Genomic DNA, 13,956 nt, shown 5'->3' on the forward strand with positions numbered 1-13,956 from the left:
TCCGGTCCGTGGCACCATCTGCCGGCTTCCTCTTCGCGGATCAGTGGCTGCTAAGTCTTGGGCCATGTAGGGTCTACGCGGTCCGGGCCGGCTTTTTTTCCTCTAAAGAACTGTCACCCTCGGAAAGCCGCGAGAGGTGGCTCGGAAGAAGAAACGCGTCACAGCGTCTCCGATATGACGACTTGGCCGTTTTCCGTCCGAAAAGTCGAGACCTGACTTAAAACGAGCCCGATTCGATTTTTATGGATACAAATATCGTAAGTACACAAGTTTTTGTTTTCGCGCACTCAATACAAAAATCTATCAGTATTTGGACGATTTATCATACTTGGGACATCTCAGGTTGTATAATCTGCACCTAGGTCAAATTGCGCGCAAAAGTGATCAAGTACGACTTAACGGGCAAAAAATAAAAACTTCGCACACCTTTACTTCACATGGGAGGGGGTAAAATACACCCCAATTTATTCACCATCAAAAATCTTATTTTATTACAATAATTATTATTAAAAAAAAGCGGCAAAATTGTATATTTTTGACCAAAACTTTTAGCAAGTCTCTACTTTGAAACATCTCGCCCAGATAAAGATTCTATTTCAAACATTTCTTTATATATAATAAGCTAATACATAATAATTTATTAAGCGAATCGGACAGCTAAATCAATTTTAGATAGAGAATAAAATCAATCAATCACTGTTTATCGGAAAAAAATAATTAAATTTATTTTTACAAATTTTCTTCCACTTTAAACACTACTGTTATCACCGACATGGTTTGTGACAGAAAATTTATTTAGGACTATAAATGACATTAAAAATAGATTTTTGGACAGTCAAATAAATCAGCCGTGAGCTAATAAATTTCTATGGATTAATGGTTCTATTAACCCGTAATCTTTTTTTCATAATTCTAATTCGTAAATATTTAATTTAAAAAAATTCTTTTTATAAAATTTCCTTTTCTTTTGAGATTTTTAATAAATTAATCGCCACAGGCCTTGCCACTTCAAGAGTTTGTAAATTTCGACAATATTATATTAATTATCTCACCGATGACGACGTGAAAGAATTACAGTTAATATTCCGATGTTACGATTAATTAAAAACAGCCAAAAAAGATAATTTGATAGTAGATCGGTTCATTCTGTCTTTAGTAATTATTCAAATAGGCTTGAAAAATAAATTCGTTCGTTTTTTTTTATTAAGGAGTGCAATTAAAATTTTATTAAAGATTTATTGACGTTTATTTATAAAATTTATTATACAGGGTTCATAAATCCGATAAGGCCTGGTGGAGAAAAACTGGTCCAGATGCTATTTCGGCGGGCTTCTCGTCAAATAACCTTTGTCCCTTTTATTCGTATTATTTGGAAAAATTCTGCAAAATTCTGGTCAAATTTACTTGTAATTATCACTTATTATTTTTCTTGGTATTATTTTTGTTATGATTTCTTTACTTTTATTTTTCCCTCCATTATTCTTCGTCCCTCTATCTATCTATTTCTATCTCTACCTTTCTTCTTACCTACCAATTTGTCTACTTAAAACTTAAATTAAATAAACACTGTCTTTTTGTCTGTCTGCCAGTTACAATTACACAGCTAGACTAAATATAAATGTTTACAAAACTCACATTAAAACTACAAAATTTGTTATATTTTCATGTAATAAATATATTATAGACTATAAAAACAATTGTTTTTGGTAAAATACACGTATAAAATAAATAAATAATGGATTTACTAGACGGCCCGATATATTGACAATTGACAACAAAGCAAATCATCTTACTTCTTACACTTCACATGTATATTTAAAAAAAAAACTGTTTAAACTCATAAATATGATTAAAAATATTTGAAAATTTAATTTGAATTTTAATCATGTCAGAATCGGCTAAACAGAAAGGAGTTTTCGTTCGCCGAGACAATCCGAATTATTAAAACTCGGGGTGTTTCACCGCGTCTTCAGTACTCACCGGACCTAGCACCTTCTTATTACAACTTCGTCGATCACACGAGCAGAACTTTTCAAAATAATAATAGCAATAAACCGGGCGAAGTTTATTTGACTTCTTTCTTACAGTAAGAAGGCACAGTAAAAATTTAATTGGAATTCATTGGAACGATTTGTGAAATGGTGCTGTATTTCTGGATATCGTCCTAAATTATGCCAGGAATAAAATGAAACTTGGCTTATCAACGTAACATGCCGATAAAAAATAACTCAATTTTTTTCTGAACGATTAATTTAAGTTTTTTAATTTTAGGAAATTGTATCGAAATCTATCAAAAAACCGCCTCAAAGACTTACATTAAACGCGCATTGCTCCATATTTTTTTAATAATTCGCTAATTAACAAATCATTTTCACGAATACTCGATAATATTATTAGATATTTAAATAAAAAGACACAGTAAAAATTTAACTGGAATTAGTAAGAAGGATCCGGCTTCATTGGCGTAAACATATGTTTGTGAAAAGATGCAGTTTTTTTTCGATATCTCCATAAATTATGACAGGAATAAATGAAACTTGACTTATCGATGAAAAATTCGCAGCAAAAATACCAAAAAAATTATATTATTTATTTTTAGAACGATTAATAAATTTTTTTAGCTTAGTAAACTTAGAAATAGAGGTTGAAATCTATCAACAGCAGCCTCACACGGTTAGACTAGACGTGCATTGCTCCAATATTTTTTTTTTAAATAACTCGTTAATTATTGAACCGATTTTCAGGAAACTTAACATTATTGTTATACATTTGAGTGAGAAGGTACAGTAAAAATTTGATTGAAATTCATTGGAACGATTCGCTTCATTGGCCTAAACAAATATTTGTGAAAACATGCTGGTTTTTTTATATCTCCCTAAATTATGACAGTAATAAAATGAAACTTACTTGGCTTATAAATGTAAATTCACAGCGAAAATACCAATAAAAATAATCTTATTTATTTTTGGAACTATTAATAAACATATAAACTTGATAAAATTAAAAAATGGTGTTGAAATCTATTCAAAACAACATCAGAGGATTAGACGTGCTTTGCTCAATTTTTTTTAAATAACTCACCAATTATTAAACCGCTGATTTTCTCGATATCTTCCTGAATTATGACAGGAATAAATGAAACGACTTATCGATGCAAAATTCGCAGGGAAATACCAATAAAATTAATCATATCTATTTTTGGAACGATTAATAAAAATCTTAGCTCAATACATTTTGAAAATGGTGCTGAAATCTATAAAAACCAACCTCAGAGGGTTAGACGTGCATTGCTCCAATTTAAAAAAAAAATAACTCGTTAACTATTAAACCGATTTTCAGGAAACTCGACAATATTGTTTTATATTTGAGTGAGAAGGAACTGTAAAAATTTGATTGAAATTCATTGGAACGATTTGTGAAATGGTGCTTTTCTGCATATCTTCCTAAATAATGTCAGGACTAAAATGATACTTGGTTTATCAACGTAAAATACCAATAAAAAATATCTTTATTTATTTTTCGAACGTTTAATAAAAATTTAAGCTTCATAAATATAGGAAATTTTATCGAAATCAATCCAAAATCAGGCTCAAAGATTTAAATTAAATAAACGCCCATTGCTCAATTTCTTTAATAACTCGCTAATTATTGAACCGATTTGCACAAAACTCGACAATATTGTTATACATTTGAGTTAAAAGCTACAGAAAAATTTGATTGGAATTCATGGGGGGAATTCGGCTTTATTAGCGTAAATTTGTATATTTGTGAAAAGGTGCTGGTTTTGCTGGATATCTTCCTAAATTATGGAAAGCTACAGAAAAATTTGATTGGAATTCATTGGGACAATTCGGCTTCATTACAGCAAACGTATATTTGTGAAAAGCTGGATTTTTGCTGGATATCTTCCTAAATTATGCCAAGAAAAAACTTGGTTTATCAACATAAAATACAAATAAAAAATAACTTTATTTATTTTTTCCACTAGTATTAAAGATTTAAGCTTCATAAACTTAGAAAATTGTTTCAAAATTTATCCAAAATCAGTCTCAAAGACTTACATTAAACGTCCATTACTCTATACTTTTTTTTTTAAATATAACTCGCTAATTGTTGAACCGATTTGCACAAAACTCGACAATATTGTTATACATTTGACTTAAAATGCAAAGTAAAAATTTGATTGGAATTCATGGGGGGAATTCGGCTTTATTAGCGTAAATTTGTATATTTGTGAAAAGGTGCTGGTTTTGCTGGATATCTTCCTAAATTATGCCGGGAATAAAATTAAACTTGGCTTATAAACGTAAAATTCGCGACCAAAATACCAATAAAAAACAACGTTATTAATGTTGTTAACGATTATTAAAGATTGAAGTTCATAAATTTGGGAAATTGTTTCGATATCTATCCAAAAACAGCCTTATTTTATCAATGATCTTAATTTCATGTCACGTGCCTTAAAAATTGAGTATTTGAGTGGAAATATAAACGCACAGTGAAAATTCGATTAGAATTAATTCAAAGGAAACCGCACAAAAGAAGTCGAGAAAATGGCGATCCAAAAAACAGTCTGAGAGGCATAGACGTAATCTTTTTTTTTTTAATTATTCGTTAATTACTAAACCGATTTTCACGAAACTCTACAATATTATTAGATTAGATATTTAAATAAAAAGGCATAGTAAAAATTTGACTAGATTTCGTAGGAAGGATTCGGCTGCACTAAAGTAAAGGTATCTGTAAAAAGTTGTTGTTTTTCTCGATATCTCCCTATATAAATTGAAACGTAACTTATCAATGTAAAATTTGCAGCAAAAATACGAATAAAAATAATCTTATTTATTTTTGAAACGATTTATAAACATTTAAACTTAATAAATGTAAAAAAAAAAAAACAGCAACGAAAGCGATGCAAAACAGCATCGCAGGCTTAGACGTGTATTGATCCACAATTTGTTTTTAAATAACTCGCTAATTATTGAACCGATTTTCACAAAACACTAAAATATTTTTATGTATTTGAACGAGAAGGCAAAAGTAAAAATTTGGTTGGAATTCATTAGAAAGATTAAGCTTCATTGGCTTTGAATCTTGATACTTTACGTGTACTTTTGAAAAGATGCTGTTTTGCTCGATATCTCCCTAAATTATAACAGGAATAAAATTAAACTTGGCTTATCAATGTAAAATTCCCAGAGAGCATACCAATAAAAATTTATTTTTATTTTTAAAACGACTACTAAACATCTAAGTTTAATAAATGTAGAAAATGGTGTTGATGTCTATCCAAAACAGCCGCAGAAGCTTAGATGAGCTTTGCTCCATATCTTTTTTTTAAAAATAACTTGCTAATTATCAAACTGATTTTCATGAGACCCGGAAATTTGAATAGATATTGGAGTAAGAAGCTACAGTAAAAATTTGAGTGGAATTCATTGGAAAATTTTAGCTTCATTGGAGGAAGACGTATATTTGTGAAAAGATGATGCTTTTTAAAATATCTACCTAAATTATGCCAGCAAAAAATACAACTTGGCAATTTATGTATCATATGTATACATGAAATCAAAAATAAATACAACTAAATGCTATAATTTTCCTTAACTATATCGAAAATAGAATTAATATCATCTCAAACAAACTAATTATCAATAGGTAAATAAGATTAACCGATAAACTTCCACATAAAATTTAAATATTGAACCTACAAAAGGTATGAATTAGAGTACTCACCTAAATTCCGAACAACACACAAGGTATAAAAAAAACCTTAGAAAGAAACATTACTACTCTAAAAATAACATTTCCTTGCAGGAATAAAATCAGTAAGTTGTACTCTCCTTTGAAAGCAAGCTGTTTAGACACGTATTAAATTAGCCAAACGAAAAATGGCCAAAGAATTTGTGTACACAACAGGACAATTTTGATTACAATCGTCCGGCTAGAAATGCCACCTCATTGTGACAACTAAACAAAAACATGGAACACCAAAAATATCAGAGATAACTAGAAAAACAGAAGAAAAATAACATAAGCCCTACACATAAAATTGACACCAAACACAAACAGAAAATATAGAAAGAAGGGAAATTCAAGCAGAATTGACTTGGGTTAAGAAACAAAAAAAGGAAGAAGTAAAATGTGTAAATAATTGTTAGAATGTTACTTCATTGGTTTACTTAAAATAATTATTATTTTTATTTTTTAAGTTCACTTTATTTAAAAATTTTATAATCAAAAATAAGAAATAGTGGAATTGGTAGTACCAAGAGTCATTTATAAAAGAAAGAACAGCCACATAGGGTGTCTTGCTACTCGCGTCACAAACTTTGTGAGCAAATTTCACACCTCAAATGCAACAAAAATGTGCATATAAGCACCGTCCGATTTCAAACCTTTCGCAAATATTCAACATTTTGTTGTTCAAATTTCTACGTTTTCATCATAAATTCACTTGTGGCTCTTGACCTCCTATTCATTTTTGACAAACCAGAAAAAGTGTTGAAAAGAGGTTAGATTTACATTGCGAAGGCAGTTTTTAGAACTTTCAATTTAATTTTTGGTAACAAAACGAACACTAAACCTTTCAAAAACTGCTCAATTTAAAATCTGTAAAAAAAAAGTTTGCAATCTTGTTAGATAAATGACATGGATCTTGGCAAATTTCACAACTTTACCGTTTAAAAAGCATTTTAACGGTATAACGTTTCCTTTAATTATTCGAACCAAAATACAGAAATTTTATGCTAAATGAGAAAAAGTGGCGATAGAGTGAAAAAGAGGAAATGGGATTGATCTTATAATTTAATTTTTTGCCCTATGCAAAATTTGTTTTTTTAACTTTAACGTAATAAAAAATCACAAAAAGAAAGAAAAATCAAACAAAATCAACAAAGAAAAGACAATAAATGTAGCAAACAATCTAAGCAGAAAAATTGCACAAAATATCTCAACTAAACACAGAAAAAAAAAAAAAAATGACAACGATAGATAAGTTGTCAAACCCAATTTTAACCTAATAAAAAGAGTCCATAAACAGAAAATTTAAATGATTTGGTTGCTCACTATGTTTTTGGTTCTTTTCAATGTTATTATTTTTACTCTTTTTTGTTGATTTTTTATTAGGTTACAATTAGATTTTACAACTTCTGTATTGTTGTTCGTTTTTTCCTTTTATCTGGGTTTAGTGTAGATATTTTAAATTAATAATTAACTTAACTTTATGAAAAAGCACAAAAAGAAAGAAAAGTCAAACAAATCCCACAAAAAAGAGACAATAAATATAGCAAGTAGCCAAAGTATAAACATCGGACAAAATATTTCAACTATTCACAGACAAAAAAAATTAAATAAAAAAATAACGATACAGAAGTTGTCAAACCCAATTTAACTTAATAAAAAAGAGTCCAAAAAAGAAAAATTGAACGTGATTTGGTTGTTCACCATGTCTAATGTTTCTTTTGAATTTTTTTCTTTTTATGGGTTTTGTTGTTAGGTTACAATTAGATTTTACAACTTATGTATTGTGGTTCCTTTTTTACTTTGGTCTGTGTTTAGTGATGGATAGATATTTTAAACTAATAATTAACTTTAACTTAACGAAAAAGAACAAAAAAAGAAAAAAATTAAATAAAACCAACAAAAACGAGACAATAAACGTAGCAAACAACCTAAGCAGAAAATTTGGATAAAATATCTCAAGTAAAGACATACAAAAGAAAAAAATAACAACGATACAGAAGTTGTAAAACCCAATTAAACTTAATAAAAAAGAATCCAAACAAGAAAAAAATGAACGTTATTTGGTTGCTCACTACGTCTAATGTTTCTTTTCATTGTTTTTTTTTAATTTTTACTCTTTTTTTGTGTGCTTTCTTATGAGGTTACAATTAGATTGTACAACCTCTTTATAGTGGTTCCTTTTTTTCCTTTTGTTTTATCTACACTTTTCTGTGTAGATTTAGTGTAGATATTTTAAACCAATAATTAACTTTCACTTTACTTTATTAACTTTAATTAAAAAGCACAAAAAGAAAGAAAAATCAAACAAAACCAACAAAAAGGGACAATAAACGTAACAAACAACCAAAGCAGAAAAATTAGACAAAATATCTCAACTAAACACGGACAAAAGAAAAAAAATAACAACGATATAGAATTTGTAAAATATAATTGTAACCTAAGAGTAAAAATAAACTCGATTTTAATCTAATAAAAATAGAGTCCAAAAAAGAAAAATTTAACGTTATTTGATTGCTCGATCTGTCTAATGTTTCTTTGTAATTTTTTCTTTTTGGAACTTCTCATTGAGTGAAGACTGAACAAGATATCAGTGCGAAGGAGTGTTTCCACTGGGAAACATTTCCTACAAGACCCTCAAATGATAAATTCAACATATACGAACATATTTACTTAATACATTATTTGTAGTTGTAAATATCAAATAAATTTAATAAAAAAATATTTTTTTTGGTTTTGTTGTTTGGTTGCAAGTAGATTTTATATCTTCTGTATTTTTGTTCCTTTTTTCCTTTTATCTGTGTTTAGAGTTGCTATTTCAAATTAATAAAGAAAAAGCACAAAAAGAAAGAAAAATCAAACAACATCCACAAAAAAAGCGACAATATAGCAAAAAACCAAAGCAGAAAAATCAGTCAAAATATCTATACTAACCACAGACAGAAGAAAAAAAAGAACAGCAATATAGAAGTTGTAAAACCCATGTTTAAATTAATAAAAAAGCACAGATATAAAGAAAAATCGAACTTGATTTGATTGTTCACTATGTTTATTGTCTCTTTTTAATGCGTTTTGTCTGATTTTTTACTCTTTTTTGTGATTTTTTGTTAGGTTAGAATTAGCTTTTATAACTTCTGCGTTGTTGTTCCTTTTTTTCCTTATTGCCTGTTTTAAGTGTAGATATTTTTTCTAATTTTTCTGCTTTGGTTGTTCGCTCTGTCTCTTTTTTATGCGTGTTGTTTCTTATGTAGTAGTGCTACGAGTAGATTTATGACGAAAAACATAGATAATTGAGAAAATCTAAAACGTTGAATATTTCCGAAAAGGTTGAGAATCGACCTATCATTTAAACTTTTTCGTAGCATTTCAGGTGTGAAATTCACTGGCACAGTTTATGATGCGCGTAACTGTTGTTTTTCTACCCGGTGTCTGCTCTTTGGAGTTTGAAAGTATTTATTGATTTGTTAGTTTACTTGAAAGAATATTTTGTGATTCTGCCTAGTCTTTATACTTAAAACCTGAGACGAATGTATTAATATTTGTCAAGTGTAAAAAACATCAAAATCTACATGTTAAATTATAATATTAGATAAGAGTTTATTAAGTATTGTAAGTTGGTTTGACGCCTCACTTGTGAAACCCAACGGGTAGTTGTTGAACCCTCTTTTATGATAGGTTACTTATTTATTTAATGAATAAAAAATAATGTAAAATTTAAATATTTTCCAGGAATAAATCTTGCACTTTAAAAAGGCACAGGATGCCGAATCGTCGTAGGGTTTTTTTCCTTTTTATAACAGTATTTATTTTTATACTATAAGTTAACCGGTTTACATGTACAAATTGAAAAGACAAAATCGGAAACCAAGTGGCATTAGGGTGTGTGAAGAATCACCGAGTGGTGATACTAGGATCGACGTGCTACGACTCTATGACCCAAGGGGTCGCGAGGCCACTGCCGCTCGACGGGAGATTATTGGGGTTAGTTCGCGATGACAGGTTTAAAACTAAAAGATTGGGGTGTGATGAAAGGGAGTTGTGGAATTCGATCTATCGGGAATTTGACATCTTTGACGAAAGGAACTTTAAGGTCATTTTGGATTATTTAGATACGTAGAAGGGACTGTTTACTATTTTTTCGGATTGGAAAATCTGGAAGCGATGATAATTGGAATGTTTGGTTGAAACCGGCATTTCAATGCAGTCCAATTGGTTTGAATTATTGTCTGTATCAGTAGTTTGCTGTAAAGCGTCAGTTTGTTTTGTTGCGACTAGTCAGTTCATGATTTTTTAGTCTTGTATGGAAATTCCAAGTTAGTTTGTCGATATACAGCCCAAGGAAGCGGACGTGGTTGACTAAAGGAACCTATATGATGTAGGTATATTGGTCACTAACCACGTCGGAGGTTAAAGCCTTTTATTTTTATTCGCCAATTTTTTAGCCAAGGTTCTAGTTTGATTAGGTGAGCCTGTAAGGAGCGATATGAGAGGATCATCCGCGCAAGCGCAAAAGCGTGAATGGATTTGTCAGGCTGGGTAGGGAGGCCAATATACGTTGAATAAAGGATCGGACCGAGGATACCGCCCTGCGGGAATCCGGCCATAACAGGATAATAGTTAGAGAAAGACGTCCCCTGGCTGATGTGAAAGAAGCTGTTAGTCAAGACCGGATATAAGGATGTAAGGGAAGGATGCTCTTGAGCTTCTACAGTTGACGCTATACCCCATGGCTTGAGCCACATCAAAAAAAGCATCTGAGCAGTACTGATTCAGCTCAAAAATGCTTGAAAATTACTTTAAACATCTTAAAAAAAGTATAAAATAAAATCAAATTAGATTGTTATATGAATTAATTGTTTTTTATGTAGCAACATATTGATGGTAATGAGTGTGTGAAAAGTGTTTATATAAATGATTATTCGGAGTATTTTTTTTCCGTGTAGATGTGTCATTCTTGTCTGTCGTGTTGAGAGGGCCCGGAACACGGAAAACACACTTTGAGCCCTGAAGATGATCTCAATAAGGATCGAAACGTTGGCACGATAAAAAAATGTTTTTTTAAAACCTACGTCACACCAGACCGCATCTCACGACCTCCAAATAACCATCAAGTAACTGTCACTAAACACAACATGTTTATATAAAGAATAACAATTTTTACCGTTGTCCTGAACTTGTACAAAACGACATTATGACATTTGTTACTTAGAAGTGTTAATCTTAAAGAAAATAAGAGGTCTTCAGTTATAAATTCGATTGGTTTTTCGAATTTTCGAATGTCTTAGATGGCTTTTTGGAACGATCGGGACAGATGTTTCCACTCCCGACCCGAAATTGTCACAACTAAAGCATAACCGTAAACAAAGTAAAATCCAGTACCTAAGGAGAGATAATGTCTTTATGATCCTCCAGTTCAAATAAAGGACAGTTCGCTGTTCCACGGGCGTTTAATTAGATAAACGGTCGCGATCGCGGGAGACCGGTTGGCCTAGGGTGGGCAATTTGGCTTCTAAGTAGCGATAACCGTTTCCTGATGTCAGATAATCCACGTGTTACATTTAATATGTCGTTATTTCACCGTCCTGAGACGATGGCTATCTGACTTTATTATCAGGTCGATCCTTTTGATTTGTATTTATTCGTTGAACGGGGGAAGGACGGCCGTATCTCGGTTTTAACGACTCGCTGGAAAAAAAGAAGTTTTCTATACTTCAAAATTTACCTTGAGATGGAAATTCCAATGATAAAATACCGCAAAAGCACGGAATAACGACAAACCGTTTACAAACTTATTGTAGTTAGTCACATAAATAAATAAAATGGTACGATGAATTATTTAAAAAATTAAATTGTTCACCAAAATGGAAAAGTTTGACTACAGACCAACCGAATGGACTGGCAATTTTTTGAAATGAAACGTTCAAATTTTGAGAAAGAAGAACACCCTAGAAAGAACCAGCTATCGCTCACCAATCCCACTCCAGAAAGCTATAAATATTTTTTATTATATTTAATCTTGAGATTTTTCAGACTACATCATGGGCATAGGTCAGAAACACATCCATTAGACCGAAATCTGGAGCAACAAGGCATTGATATAGAGCGAGAAGAACAAGGGACTAAGGACGCAGCTCTTTCTAACCTCAGATTCAACCGGAAAATATAGTAGACCGTGTTTATTTTAACAGTGGGATCTGAATGGAAAAAATGTGACGAATATTTGATATAATTAAAAAAATGAGATTCAGGATTAGAAGAGTTTTATTAGAAAGAATTGTTTATGATTCCGAATTTATTTAAATTGACTAATGAGATAAACTACATAGACAGATTTTGACCAACAAACAATCAAATAAATAGGTTCTCTTGCTCTCTCTTTATCTCTCTTTCGCTCTCTCTCTCTCTCTCTCTCTCTCTTTGTTCTTACATTCTTAATGATTATTTGGAGATCGTGAGATGCGGTCTGGTGTGAAGTAGGATTAGAAAACATTTTCTCTACCGTGCCAACGTTTCGATCCTAGTTGTTATCATCTTCAGTACTCTGTCGTGTTGAGAGTGCACACAATAATGACACGTCTACATAGAAAACAAACACTTTGAGCCTGAAGATGATCTCAATAAAGATCGAAACGTTGGCAAGATAAAGAAAATGTTTTTCCAAACCTACGTCACTAAATAGAACACGTATCTTTCTTAATATTTCTCTATGTACATATCTATAGAAATTCTTCATAGCTAACTTTATAATTTTCAAACATTTTTTCCTCTCCCTCTCAATATTTCTCACAATTCCTTTCTCTGTTTTAGCTACATTTTAAACTTTTTTGTGGCTTTGTATTTTATTTTTTAAGTTTGTTGTCTTTTCTCGCTTGTTTCCATCAATTTCTGCTTTCAGAAATTCCAAACACTTTGTTTTTCTCTTGTTATCGCTCTCTCACTCTTTTATTCCCTATCTCACTCTCTCTCTCTCTCTCTCTTTCTCTTTCTCTATTTCTCTCTCTTTCTCTTTCTCTATCTATCTATCTATGTAAACTGTCTATACGTCGTTTTGCTTACTCTTTCCTTGTACTTTTATAGCCTTATATTTATCTCATTCTTTCTACAAGAATCAAAATATCTTTCATTATGCTGCATCGGATACACTATTTCTTTATCTCATTTTCTCTCTCTCTTTCTCTCTCACTATCTATCTATCTATCTACCTACTCTATCTATGTTTTTCTTTCTTTTTATTTATATTTCAAACTATCTTTCTCTTTCTGCGTTGTGTGTATACGTGTATAAAACAATATTTCTTTATGTTTCTCGTTTTCTTTTTTTTAAATGAATATAACATTTTTTCGCTGCTACCTTTAGAATTTTCCACTTTCTAAAGTTTCAATCATACTCTTTTTCTCTCTCTCCTTCTCACTCTCTCACTCTCACAACTTGCCTTTTTGTTTCTACCTATCTATCGAAATATCTTCTTTATGTTCAACTAACAATTCCAACTTTTTTCTATAACTCTCCCTCTCTCTCTCTCTCTCTCTCTCTCTCTCTCTCTCTCTCTCTCTCTCTCTCTCTCTCTATCTATGTTATCTATCTATCTGTCGTTTTGCTTACTCTTTCCTTGTACTTTTATAGCCTTATATTTTTATCATTCTTTCTACCAAACTATCTTTCATTATGGTCCATCGAATGTACTATTTGTTTATCTTATTTTTTTTCTCTCTCTTACTATCTATCTATGTTTTTCTTTCTTCTAATTTATATTTCAAACTATCTTTCTCTTTCTACGTTGTGTGTATACGTTTATCAAACAATATCTCTTTATGTTTCTCGTTTTCTTTTTTTTAATGAATATAACATTTTTTCGCTGCTACCTCTCGGATTTTCGACTTTCTAAAGTTTCAGTCAATCTCTCTCTCTCTCTCCCCCCTCCCCCTCTCTCTTTCTATCTATCTATCTATCTATCTATCTATCTATCTTTCTATCTATCTATCTATCTCTCTGTTCACATCAATTTTAATGTGATAGATAGATATAATATTTCAGGGTATGGTATACTGCGCCCTTTAAGAGCTATTGTATCCCCTGTGCTCTGCCTAAAGCACATCGGTGAGTCCTATTTCATCAAGAAACTTGATTAATAGGCCCGGTTTCAGTGGTTGTAGTTCTTCTATGGTCACATTGTACATCCCAAAACACTTCCTCCTGCGGGCTAGTGTAGCTCCG

At 31.1% G+C, this 13,956-nt stretch overlaps 1 protein-coding gene across 1 annotated transcript in view; it reads left to right on the forward strand.

Annotated features, from left to right (window-relative positions):
* LOC106665900 (nuclear receptor subfamily 1 group D member 1-like) overlaps nucleotides 1–13,956 on the forward strand; it is a 31,793-nt gene continuing 17,837 nt past the window's right edge. Inside the window, exon 1 of the mRNA XM_014392704.2 lies at nucleotides 1–257. Within this exon, the coding sequence (XP_014248190.1) occupies nucleotides 243–257 (15 nt within the window). The 5' untranslated portion in view covers nucleotides 1–242. The remainder of the gene's footprint in view (nucleotides 258–13,956) is intronic.

The sequence above is a fragment of the Cimex lectularius genome, unplaced genomic scaffold, assembly GCF_000648675.2.
Source record: "Cimex lectularius strain Harlan isolate CLEC.00 unplaced genomic scaffold, Clec_2.1 scaffold109, whole genome shotgun sequence".
Taxonomy (NCBI): domain Eukaryota; kingdom Metazoa; phylum Arthropoda; class Insecta; order Hemiptera; family Cimicidae; genus Cimex; species Cimex lectularius.